Source organism: Rhinoderma darwinii, chromosome 1 (genome assembly GCF_050947455.1).
Source record: "Rhinoderma darwinii isolate aRhiDar2 chromosome 1, aRhiDar2.hap1, whole genome shotgun sequence".
NCBI classification, from domain to species: Eukaryota; Metazoa; Chordata; class Amphibia; order Anura; family Rhinodermatidae; genus Rhinoderma; species Rhinoderma darwinii.
In genome coordinates, this window is record NC_134687.1 from 83,743,795 (window position 1) to 83,757,088 (window position 13,294).

At 39.4% G+C, this 13,294-nt stretch overlaps 1 protein-coding gene across 6 annotated transcripts in view; it reads left to right on the forward strand.

The window, feature by feature from the left end:
- PCM1 (pericentriolar material 1) overlaps positions 1-13,294 on the forward strand; it is a 186,187-nt gene that overhangs the window by 126,665 nt on the left and 46,228 nt on the right. For all 6 annotated transcript variants that reach the window (XM_075860140.1, XM_075860145.1, XM_075860142.1 and 3 more), the window contains 2 exons: positions 29-378; positions 1,094-1,243. In XM_075860140.1, coding sequence (XP_075716255.1) covers positions 29-378; positions 1,094-1,243 — 500 coding nt within the window. The remainder of the gene's footprint in view (positions 1-28; positions 379-1,093; positions 1,244-13,294) is intronic.

Genomic DNA, 13,294 nt, shown 5'->3' on the forward strand with positions numbered 1-13,294 from the left:
CTTAAATTACATTATAAATTTTCTTCAGAAACTCTCCGAAAGCAGCTGATGAAGGAGAACACAGTAGAGGTCACCGGCCAGAAACACAAAATAAAGACCAAGGAAAAACATCTCCCTTGATGGACCCTGGACATTCAGCCTTCGGAAACTCCGTCAAGCACTTGGAGGGGTCGCACAAATTGAGACCGTACGATGAAGAATCTGTGGACAGTTTAAGCAGTATACCTGATCCAGAAGACCCCACAACTGTTACTAAAGCATTTAAATCCCGAAAAGCATCAGCCCAAGCAAGCCTGGCATCCAAGGACAAAACTCCAAAAACAAAGAATAAGAAAAGAAAAATTTTCCTTCAGAAAAGTAAAGGATTGAAGAACCCTGGTAACCATTTTATTGTTGTTATTCAGATTGTGCAAAGACAACAGTAGCGCCCTTCTCACAGCTTGTGGCAGTATGTGTGAGCAGTGGGATGCTGGCAAGCTCCTGTTAGATCGCTAAAAGAAAGTAGTAAATAGAAAAAAGTGTGGCAACCGTGCTCGAACACGTATAATGCAAACGCCTAATACCTAAAATAGCTGATTGAGACTAAATAACTCCATCAATCTAAGTTTTGACCCATATGCAGCACATTCCAATAGACCTCTGGTATACCATGAATGTACTATCTGACGTGAACGAATAGTATTGCTTTCTGTTTTCCAATGTAGCAGATACAAGTCCTTGTGAGGATAAACCTGCTCCTTTATTGTGTGGTCTTATTGAGAACGCTGATCTATAGGTTTAAATCTCCAAGTGCTGTAGTCCGGATTCGAAGATCATTTAGATTGAAGAGAGAGAACACCAGCAGTAGGACCAAATAAACTTAAGCTGGTAGTGTACTCCAGTAAGAGCAACATCCGCTATGTGGAGTACACTACCAGACGGAGGGTGGCTATTTTTCTATTATTATTATTATTATTATTATCATCATCATCATCATCATCATTTGTTTTGCTGACCAAAAACACAAATGCAATGAATTTAAGTATTTAATTTATCTATATTTTGAAAGACTTTTTAAGTTTTAAAATACATTTACTATGTAATTTTTTCACAGAATTCCACAGCTCAAGTGTCTCCAGCAATGTTAAGCCTAAGGAGAGCAGCAACAAACATGCACAGACTGAAGAAATGACTGAAGCAAATCCAAGTTGTGATCACATAGAACGACTGAGGAAGGACAATAGAACTGCTGATTTTTCTTCAGGTACTTTATCGGTTTATAAATAAGGCTGTGTTCACGTCTATTTTGGAGGATTTCTTTGGCGCCTCATTTGCAGATACGGTCATATTTGACGGATAAAATAGTGCTGCATGCAGTGCTAAATTTCAAAACAACAAGATGGAACCCTTGCACACTGGAGACAAACGAAAACCATTGGCATTGGATCAGTCACCATTGAAATCACCTTTGGTTTCCGTTTGTGTCAGTCAGGGTCCCATTCCGACGGAAAGCTTTGTCAGAACGGGACCCTGGCGCAGATGTGAACGAAGCCTAATACCTCAGCTAAACCCTTTACATGCCATTGTTGGTCAACAGAGCCTTTCTCAGCTGTGTTATTTGCTTAACCACTTAAAGGGAATGTGTTGCTAGCAAAAAATGCTTTTTTTTTTTTTTAGTTAAACAATTAGTGTGTAGGTTATTAAATAAACATTGTTCTAATTTTTTTTTTTTTTTTCACGAGTCAGGAAATATTATAAATTAGATTCTAATTTATAATATTTCCCAGCACTGGTCACTAGATGGAGCAATTCCCAAATTTGCAGCATTGCATGTGGTAAAGCAACCACATTGCTTTATGCTGCAAAATTGGGGAAAAATCCCTCGCTCTAGTGAGCTCTCAGAATCCCCCCCTCCTTTATCCTGGCTAGTGCCGGGAGAAACTAGGGGATTGAACGGTCAAACCTCCTACACTGTGTGTCGCCATTTTTTGAGCTAACACACAGTGTAGAAGGTTTACATACAGTAGTAAACACACTGAAACACGAACATACATAGAAATCACTTACCTGCTCCTGCCGCCGCCGCTCCCTCCGGTCCGTCCGCTCCGTCTGCTGCCGCTGCGCCAAGTGCACAAGTCCGGAAGCCGCGACCGGAAGTAGTAATCTTACTGTCCGGCCGTGACTTCCGGTCTACAGGAAAATGGCGCCGGACGGCGCTCAGTTCAACTTGGACTGTGTGGGAGCGGCGCATGCGCCGTTCCCACACAGACGGCGTACACCATAGTGGATGGAACGTTAATCGACACATACATAAATGGAAAAAAAAATGGCAGCCCCCATAGGGAAGAAAAAGTAAAAAAATAAAAAAAAGTAACACACAAACACAAATACAAAAGTTTTTTATAAAACACTAACCTCAAACTGATATAAAAATAATTTTTTGGGCGACACTATTCCTTTAATGATCGGGCCTGAAAAGGTCTTAATATCCTGCAAAATTTTTTAGTTTTTACCTCTGCATTTCAGCAGCCATCATTTTTTTTATTGTTTCATTGACGTGGCCGTATGAGGCCTTGTTTTATGCGGGAGAAATTGTATTTTTTTTCATAGTTTAGAGATGGGAAAAAATTATTTTTACGGCGTGAATATAAGAAAAAGCTATTCTCAGCTTAGTTTTTCTTTTTATTTTTTTTTCACGTTCACGCTAAATAAGCTATTCGATTAATTCATGTTATTACAGTCGTTGAGATACCTTATATGTGTAGGTTTTTTGTTTTTATTTAGTGTAGGGTCAATAAAATATACTTAATGCAAAATAATGACTTTTTTTTGGACTTTAGTTTTTTTATTTATTTATATTCTTTGTTCCTTTTTTTTTTTTTTAAACCCCTTCAGGACTAAGCAGATTTTTCAAATCTGACGTGTCACTTTATGTGGTAATAACTTGGGAATGCTTTTACCTATCCAAGCGATTCTGAGATTGTTTTCTCGTGACATATTGTACTTTAAGTTAGTGAAAAAATTTGGTTGATAAATTCAATATTTATTTGTAAAAAACACCAAGATTTGGAGAAAATTTGCAAAAATTTGCATTTTTCTAAATTTAAATGTATCTACTTGTAAAACAGATAGTAATACCACCCAAAATAGTTACTAGTTAACATTTCCCATATGTCTACTTTATGTTCGCATCGTTTTTTGAACGTGCTTTTATTTTTCTATGACCTCACAAGGCTTAGAACTTTAGCAGCAATTTCTCATATTTTCAAGAAAATTTCAAAAGGCGATTTTTACAAGGACCAGTTCAGTTCTGAAGTGGCATTGAGGGCCTTATATATTAGAAAGTCCCCATAAATCACCCCATTTTGAAAACTGCACCCCTCAAAGTATTCAAAACAGCATTCAGAAAGTGTATTAACCCTTTAGGCGTTTCACAGGAATTAAAGCAAAGTAGAGGTGAAAGTTACAAATTTCATTTTTTTTTTACAAAATTCATTTGTAATACATTTTTTTCTATACCACAGAAGGTTTTACCCGAGAAATGTAACTCATTATTTATTGCCCAGATTCTGCAGTTTTTAGAAATATCCCACATGTGGCCCTAGTGCGGTAATGGACTGAAACACCGGCCTCAGAAGCAAAGGAGCACCTAGTGGATTTTGGGGCCTCCTTTTTTTTTTTTTTTTTTCTAGCATATATTTTAGGTACCATGTCAGGTTTGAAGAGGTCTGGTGGGGCTAAAACAATAAAGACCCCCAAAAGTGACCTCATTTTGGAAACTACACCCCTCAGGGAATTTATCTAGTGGTATAGTTAGCATTTTGAACCCACAGTTTTTTTGCTAAATTTATTAGTTTGGGAAGATGAAAATTTACTTTTTTTTCTGAAAAAACGTAGAAATGTTTAATTTTTTCAAGGAATAAAAGAGAAAAAACACCCCAACATATGTAAAGCAATTTCTACCGATTATAGCAATACCCCACATGTGGTAATAAACTGCTGTTTGGACCCACAGTAGGACTCAGAAGGGAAGGAGCACCATTTGGATTTTGAAATTCTGATTTTGCTGGAATAGTTATCAGTGCCATGTCGCGTTTGAAATGCACTGGAGGGAACAAAATAGTGGAAACCCCCGGAAAGTGACCCCATTATGCAAACTAAACTCATTAAGGAATTTTTCTAGGGGTAAAGTTAGCATTTTGACCCCACGGTTGTTTTGCTGAATTCATTGGAATTATTCTGTAAAGGTAAAAATCTACTTTTTTTCTGAAAAAAGGTAGCCATTTTTAATTTTTACAAGGAATAAAGGAGAAAAAGCACCCCAACATTTGTAAAACAATTTCTCCCGATTACGGAAATATGCCATATGTGGTAATAAACTGCTGTTTGGACCCACAGCAAGGCTTAGAAGGGAAGGAGCGCAATTTGGATTTTGGAGCTCAAATTTAGCTGAAATGGTTTTTGGGTGCCATGTCACATTTGCAAAGCCCCCGAGGGACCAAAACAGTGGAAGCCCCCCAAAAGTGGAAATTACACCACTTAAAGAATCTATCTAGGGATATAGTGGGCATTTAGACCCCACAAGTCTTTTGCAGGATTTATTAGAATTAGGCCGTGAAAATGAATATCAACATTTCTTCCACTAAAATGTTGCATTTTTTCAATATCACAAAGGATAAAGGGGGAAAAAGCTGCCCAACATTTGTAAAGCAATTTCTCCCGAGTACGGCAATACCCCACGTGTGGTCATAAATGGTTTTTCATTAGAAAGGAATTAACCCTTTCTGGACTGATCCATTTTTTTCTTTTCCTTTTTAGTTTTTTCCTCTCCGCGTTCCAAGAGCCACAACTTTTTTATTTTTCAGTCAATAGAGCGGTATGAGGGCTTATTTATTGAGGGACGAGCGGTCGTTTTTATTGGTACATACAACTTTTTGAGCACTTTTTATTACATTTTTAGGTAGAGCCAAGGTGACCAAAAAAACAGCTATTTTGCCGTTTTAAATTCTTTATTTTTCACGGGAGATGCTCCATACATCACCCCCCACACTAAGACATGCTATGTCATGGTGCGCGCAGGGGTTAATGCGCAGCGCATGGTGCGGAGTGAAAATTACAATTTTCCACTCATATGCCATTTTAGTGCACTATATGTTATGCCCATGTTTGTGCCACTGAAGACAAATACCTCATAAAATATTAACCGGGTTCTCCCGGGTATGGCGATGCCATATCAGTGGACGTAGACTGGTGTTTGGGCACGTTGCAGGGCTCAGAAGGGAGGGACGCCATTTGGCTTTTGGGGCGCAGATGTAGCTTGGTAGTTCTGTTTGGGGTTTTACTGGTATTTCAGTTTATAATGTGGGGGCATATCTAATCTGTGCGGAGAACATCAGGGTATAATAAGAGGGTATAATAATGCAGTAAATAAATAATAATCCGCAGATATGTGGCTGGTGTCGCACTGATAAATGGCGCCCGATCTTATCCGCTTTTGGACTTTTATTTTTTCACAACCGGAGCTGTGTGAGGGCTTATTCTTTGCGGGACAATCTGTAGGTTGTCATTGGTACCATTTTGGGGTACGAGAAAATTTTTGGATCACGTTTTATTCAATTTTTTGGCAAGCAAGGTGACCAAAAACCATAAATTCTGACAATTTTTATGGCCTTCACCCTGGGCTATAAATGACTATTATACTTTATTCTGCGGGTCGTTACGATTATGGCGATTCCAGATGTATATAATTTTTTTATGTTTTGCAGCGTTTGTGCAATAAAATCTCTTCTTTATAAAATAAATAATTTTTTGTGTCACCATATTCTGAGAGCCATAACGTTTTTATTTTTCAGTCAAAAACGCGGTGTAAGGGCTTGTTTATTGCGGGACGGGATGTAGTTTGTATTGGTACCATTTTGGGGTACATGCGACTTTTTGATCACTTTTTATTGTATATTTTGGGAGGGGTGGTGAACAAAAAATTGTGATTTGGCACTGTTTTTCGTTTATTTTTTTCGCGGTGTTCACCGTGCGGGAAAAATAATATTACAGTTTTATAGTTGGGGTCGTTACGAACGCGGTGATACCAAATATGTGTACTTTTTTTAACGTGTTCATTTTTTTCCTATAATAAAAGACTTATTATAGGGAAAAAATGCAGTGTTTGTTTATGTCACTTCTAACTTTTATTTTTACACTCTTTCAAAACATTTTTATTATCTTTTTTTTTTACTTGTCCCACTAGGGGACACTTAGACTTGCAGCTCTGATCGCTGCTGGAACACATTACACTACACACGTAGTGTAATGTGTTCTAACTGTCATTGTGACGTGACTGTCACACTGACAGGAAGCATCGGAGGACCGGCCGGAGGCTGATCCTCCGAGGCTTCTGTACATGGCAACCCGGAGGTCATTGTCTAGCCTCTGGTTGCCATGATAAGGATCGCCAGCCCCCGCAAATACATGTGGGGGGCTGCCGATCCGCTGTAAACCTCTTCGATGTGGTGATCGCAATCGACCACCGCATCGGAGGGGTTAATTGCCGATTTCAGCGGCGACAGGCCGCTGATCGGCAACGGGGAGAGCAGGGCTGACACCCTGCACAGTTAACCGCCACTGCGGTGTAGCGCCGCGCGGCGGTTAACTGTTAAAGCGCGGACGTAACTTCACGCCCAGGTGCGCAAAGTTACTGCTCAGCTGGACGTGCATTTACGCCAAGGTGCGGGAAGGGGTTAAATCCCATTAGGGGATAACTTCATTTTGTACATTTATTTTTTACTTGTAATGTATTAGCATACTCCTGTATGCTAATACATTACACTGTGTCACTATCACACGTGCTTCTGTTAGGGCAGCACATAGTGTGCCCGAACAGCATGCTTACTGAACAGACAGCCCTCGGGTCCTTTGTAGGTCCACACGGCTGACTGCAGGCTGACACCGGGGAGGTGTTTGATCACGTCACCGGGTTTCCGATGACCAGATCAAAGCCGGGAGTTACCTTTGATCTTGCTTCGGTCACGGACCGCGGTGATCAAAGGGCTAAACAGCTTTCCGAACCCAGCTGTATTCAGCAGGCCCCTCTAAGTTCAGGAGCTGTTAGTCACAGGAGCGCTCATCAGCCTCTTCTTAAGAGATGCCAAAAGATGTCGTTGTAGACTAAGGTCCTGCACCGACTGCCATCAAAAGAATGCAACAATATTTAAAGCGTTAAAGAATCTTGTTGTTGTTGCATATAATTTATCGAATTGTATCTATTTATCCCTTGGCACCACTTTCAGTTTTGGCCTTCATGACGTAGTGATTATTTACGTTTTTTTCGTCCCTACCTTCTGAGAACCCTGACTTTCTTATTTTACTATTGACGTTCGCAGTTCAGGGCTTGTTTTCAGAGGTGTATTTTCAATAGAACATTTTTGGGCTACATGTAATATATTGAATTTTTTTTTATGTTTTCTGGGGGGAATGAAAAAAAAAACACACAAATTCATGCACTGATTTGTGTGTTTCGTTTGCATGGCGTTCACAAATTTTTACTTTATTCTGCGGGTCGGTACCGTTACGCCAATACCAAATTGATTTTGTTTTTATAATGTTTTGCTTCTTTTGCACAATGAGAAGTAAACCACAAAATCCTTCTTTTTCCATTGCCATATTCTCAAAGCCATAACCTTTATCTTGTTTTTTTTCGGTCTACAGATCTGTGTGTGCGTTCTTGTTTTTGTGGAATGAGTTGACTTTTTCATTGGTACTGTTTTGCGGCACATACCGAATGACTTTTCAATCGTTTTTTTCCGTTTTCCTTGCATTAATTCCTAGTAATCTGTCTGTGCCACGGTTATGAGAGGATCAGGCCTCATTCACATAAGCGTCTGGTTCCTTTCATGACTTCCATTAGATCTTTCCGTCGGAGGAACCTATGAATGGAAAGACAATTGGGAACCATAGTTTCCAGTTGCGTTACCATTGATTTCGATGGTATTGCTTACGATGCAAATGGTTTAGATTGTCTCCGTTCCATAAGGGTTCTGGGTTTAAAATAGCATAGTCTGAAACAAATCAATTGCAACTGAAGCATTACCCTTAACCCCTTCCCGCACCTTGGCGTAACTGTACGTCCAGATAAGCAGTAACTTCGCGCACCTGGGCGTACAGTTACGTCCGCGCTTTAAAAGTTAACCGCCGCGCGGCGCTACACCGCAGCGGCGGTTAACTGTGCAGGGTGTCAGCCCTGCTCTCCCCGTTGCCCGAATCACAATTTTTTGGTTACCAACCCTCCCAAAATATACAATAAAAAGTGATCAAAAAGTCGCATGTACGCCAAAATGGTACCAATACAAACTACATCCCGTCCCGCAAAAAAACAAGCCCTTACACCGCTTTTTTGACTGAAAAATAAAAACGTTATGGCTCTAAGAATATGGTGACACAAAAATTAATTTATTTTATAAATAAGTGATTTTATTGCACAAACGCTGCAAAACATAAAAAAATTATATACATCTGGTATCGCCGTAATCGCATCGACCCGCAGAATAAAGTATAATAGTCATTTATAGCCCAGGGTGAAGGCCATAAAAAACATTGTCAGAATTGATGGTTTTTGGTCACCTTGCTTGCCAAAAAATGGAATAAAACGTGATCAAAAAAATTTCTGGTACCCCAAAATGGTACCTACCAATGAAAACTACAGATTGTCCCACAAAGAATAAACCCTCACACGGCTCCGGTGGAGAAAAAATAAAACCGTTCTGGCTCTCAGAATATGGCGATGCAAAATGTGCAAAGTGTTCCAAAAGCAGATAAGATCGGGCACCATTTATAAGTGCGACACCGGCCACATATCTGCGGATTATTATTTATTTACTGCATTATTATACCCTCTTATTATACCCTGATGTACTCTGCACAGATAACATGTACCCTGATGTACCCCGCACAGATTACATATGCCCCCACATTATAAACTGAAACACCAGTAAAACCCCAAACAGAACAACTACCATGCAAACTCTGTGCCCCAAAAGCCAAATGGCGTCCCTCCCTTCTGAGCCCTGCAGCGTGCCTAAACACCAGTTTACGTCCACAGATATGGCATCGCCATACCCGGGAGAACCCGGTTAATATTTTGAGTTATTTGTCTTCAGTGGCACAAACTGGGCATAACATATAGTGCACTAAAATGGCATATGAGTGGAAAATTGTAATTTTCACTCCGCACCATGCGCTGCGCATTAACCCCTGCGCGCACCATGACATAGCATGTCGTAGTGTGGGGGGTGATGTATGGAGCATCTCCCGTGAAAAATAAAGAATTTAGAACGGCAAAATCGCTGTTTTTTTGGTCACCTTGGCTCTACCTAAAAATGTAATAAAAAGTGCTCAAAAAGTTGTATGTACCAAAAAGTTGCACCAATAAAAACGACCGCTCGTCCCTCAATAAATAAGCCCTCATACCGCTCTATTGACTGAAAAATAAAAAAGTTGTGGCTCTTGGAACGCGGGGAGGAAAAAACTAAGAAGGAAAAGAAAAAAATGGATCACTCCAGAAAGGGTTAATTACTTTCTAATGAAAAACCATTTATGACCACACGTGGGGTATTGCCGTACTCGGGAGAAATTGCTTTACAAATGTTGGGGTGCTTTTACCCCCTTTATCCTTTGTGAAATTGAAAATAATGCAACATTTTAGTGGAAGAAATGTCGATATTCATTTTCACGGCCTAATTCTAATAAATCCTGCAAAAGACTTGTGGGGTCTAAATGCCCACTATATCCCTAGATAGATTCTTTAAGTGGTGTAATTTCCACTTTTGGGGGGTTTCCACTCTTTTGGCCTCTCAGGGGCTTTGCAAATGTGACATGGCACCCAAAAACCATTTCAGCTAAATTTGAGCTCCAAAAGCCAAATAGCGCTCCTTCACTTCTAAGCCTTGCTGTGGGTCCAAACAGCAGTTTATTACCACATATGGCATATTTCCGTAATCGGGAGAAATTGTTTTACAAATGTTGGGGTGCTTTTTCTCCTTTATTCCTTGTAAAAATTAAAAATGGCTACCTTTTTTCAGAAAAAAAGTAGATTTTTACCTTTACAGAATAATTCCAATGAATTCAGCAAAACAACCGTGGGGTCAAAATGCTAACTTTACCCCTCGAAAAATTCCTTGAGGGGTGTAGTTTCCAAAATGGGGTCACTTTCCGGGGGATTCCACTATTTTGTTCCCTCCAGTGCATTTCAAACGCGACATGGCACTGAAAACCATTCCAGCAAAATCAGAATTTCAAAATCCAAATGGTGCTCCTTTCCTTCTGAGTCCTGCTGTGGGTCCAAACAGCAGTTTATTACCACATGTGGGGTATTGCTATAATCAGGAGAAATTGCTTTACATATGTTGGGGTGTTTTTTCTCTTTTATACCTTGAAAAAATTAAACATTTCTATGTTTTTTCAGAAAAAAGTAGATTTTCATCTTCACAAACTAATTCAAATAAATTTAGCAAAAAAACTGTGGGTTCAAAATGCTAACTATACCCCTAGATAAATTCCCTGAGGGGTGTAGTTTCCAAAATGAGGTCACTTTTGGGGGTCTTTATTGTTTTGGCCCCACAAGACCTCTTCAAACCTGACATGGTACCTAAAATATATGCTAAAAAAAGAAGGCCCCAAAATCCACTAGGTGCTCCTTTGCTTCTGAGGCCGGTGTTTCAGTCCATGACCGAACTAGGGCCACATGTGGGGTATTTCTAAAAACTGCAGAATCTGGGCAATAAATAATAAGTTACATTTTTTGGGAAAAACCTTCTGTGGTATAGAATTTTTTTTATTACAAATGAATTTTGAATAAAAAAAATGAAATTTGTAACTTTCACCTCTACTTTGCTTTAATTCCTGTGAAACGCCTAAAGGGTTAATACACTTTCTGAATGCTGTTTTGAATACTTTGAGGGGTGCAGTTTTCAAAATGGGGTGATTTATGGGGACTTTCTAATATATAAGACTCTCAAAGCCACTTCAGAACTGAACTTGTCCTTGTAAAAATCGCCTTTTGAAATTTTCTTGAAAATATGAGAAATCGCTGCTAAAGTTCTAAGCCTTGTAACGTCCTAGAAAAATAAAATAATGTTCAAAAAACGATGCCAAACTAAAGTAGACATGTGGGGGATGGTAACTAGTAACTATTTTGTGTGGTATTACTATCGGTTTTACAAGCAGATACATTTAAATTTAGAAAAATGCAAATTTTTGCAATTTTTCGCTACATTTTTGCCAGTAACATAAAGTCCAATGTGTCACGAGAAAACAATCTCAGAATCACTTGGATAGGTAAAAGCATTCCGGAGTTATTACCACATAAAGTGACACATGTCAGATTTTAAAAATCGGCTTCGTCCTGAAGGCCAAAACAGGCTCAGTCCTGAAGGGGTTAAAATCAACGTCAATGCAAACGTAAGCTATGGTTTCCATCTGTCTTTCTGTTCATGGGTTCCTCCAATGGAAAGGTCTAACGGAACCCATGAATGTCACCCAACGCTGAGGTGAACAAGGTCTTAATGCTCTAAATAAAACCAAGTAAAAAGGTCATTTGGGAGGAGCAGTCTGTAAGATGCTCTCAGCCAGATGACACTGTGCAGAACTCATTGCTGACTGCCAGAGCTCTCCTCACAATGCTACTCTTAAATTTCCTTTTTAGTTTGATGCAGGGACAGTATATAGTGACTTATTTGAGTGTCTGTTTCAAAGACATTGAATGTGGTGCGTGATTTCTTGCCACTTCTTAGTATCTGAAAGCAGTCATTGAGTGTATCAGCAGCCACATGTTATTGAAGTGACCTAAAAGGTAGTCTTTCAGATTCACTTTCAATTTTAAAGGGATTGACTGCTTTAGGAAATTCTTTAGAAATGCATTGTAAAAATAATTGTAATAAACGTACTTGTGTTTGTTTGTTTTTTTTTTTAAAGTCTGCGGTTTTGGTTCGTTCATAAGCCGCGCCCCTTGTTATTACAGTTGTATCTTACAAACACGCTCCGCTGTTGACCATATTATGGCCGCAGATGGAGAATCATGTGACCAGAAACGTCGCTCTACATCCTCCATTGTAACATTGCGCCTGCGCTAGGTTACTTGACAGTGTCCAGAAAATTAGCAAAGGTGCAGTGTGTTACAAGGTTGCAGAGTGAGCTGTGTAGTCACATGCTCCTCGATCTGGCTCCATATTTTGGGCTGGCGTGTTCGTGCGTTTAAAAGATATATAGCTGTGGTTACAAGAAAACATAGAACTTCAGATAAGGACATATTAGTAAGTGTATTACGATCATGTTCACAATGCATTCCTAACAGTTTGTTAAACTTTTCCTATGTATATGCCTTTTCATGGGGCATCGCATTAAGCCCTGTACTTGTGTCCCATGCCGGTAAGAGCGGTAGTTTGGCTGTCTGACAGCAAGGCTCCTACTTTGATGGCCGGGATAAGAGTTACCACCGATCTTGCACGGTTAGCTGCGATCATTAGCGAACACGGCATCTAAGTGATTTATAGAGGGAAGGGGCTCACCGTGGCGCCCATCGGTGGCCCGCGATCGTGGGATTGCAAATGGGTTGCTGTTGTAGCCGGGAACCGAACAAAGGCCCCCAGGCCTGCCATGGCTATAATCCTACAGATTGCTGTCCGTTTCATACTGACAGGCAGTAATACTTTTGATATTCGAAGTATACCAAAGCAGTATAGAAGCGATCAGTACATTGCATAGTAAAGTCCCATAGTGGGACTAAAAAATAATTGGTGTAAAATGTTATAAAGATAGCGTGCACAGTAAAGAAAAAAATAATTTTTCTATAAAAAAGTATGGAAACAAAATAATTCACATATATAGTATTGCCGCATTCGTAATTAGCCAAACAATACAGTTGACATGTTATTAAACCACATAGTAAACGGCGTACGAAAATGCAAAAAACGACAGAATTGCTTTTTTTTTTTTTTTTTCCACAAACAAAAAAATAGATGAAAAAAGTTAATCAATTCGTCGAATGTACCCCAAAATAATACCAATTAAAAATAGATCTTGTCCCAGAATAAACAAATCCTCGTATGACTACATGGACCGAAAAATAAAGTTATGGCTCTTGGAATTCGGTGATGCAAAAACAAATGATTTGCTTAACCCCCTTGGCCGTGTTTTTTGCGGGACGTGTTGTAGGTTTTCACAGTACCATTTATTGAACAGCAATTCCTCCTTTTGGTTTTTACTGCGTTTAAACGATGCCAAATTTATATATTTTTGTTTTACTACTTTTTACGAAGAAATTGTTAAA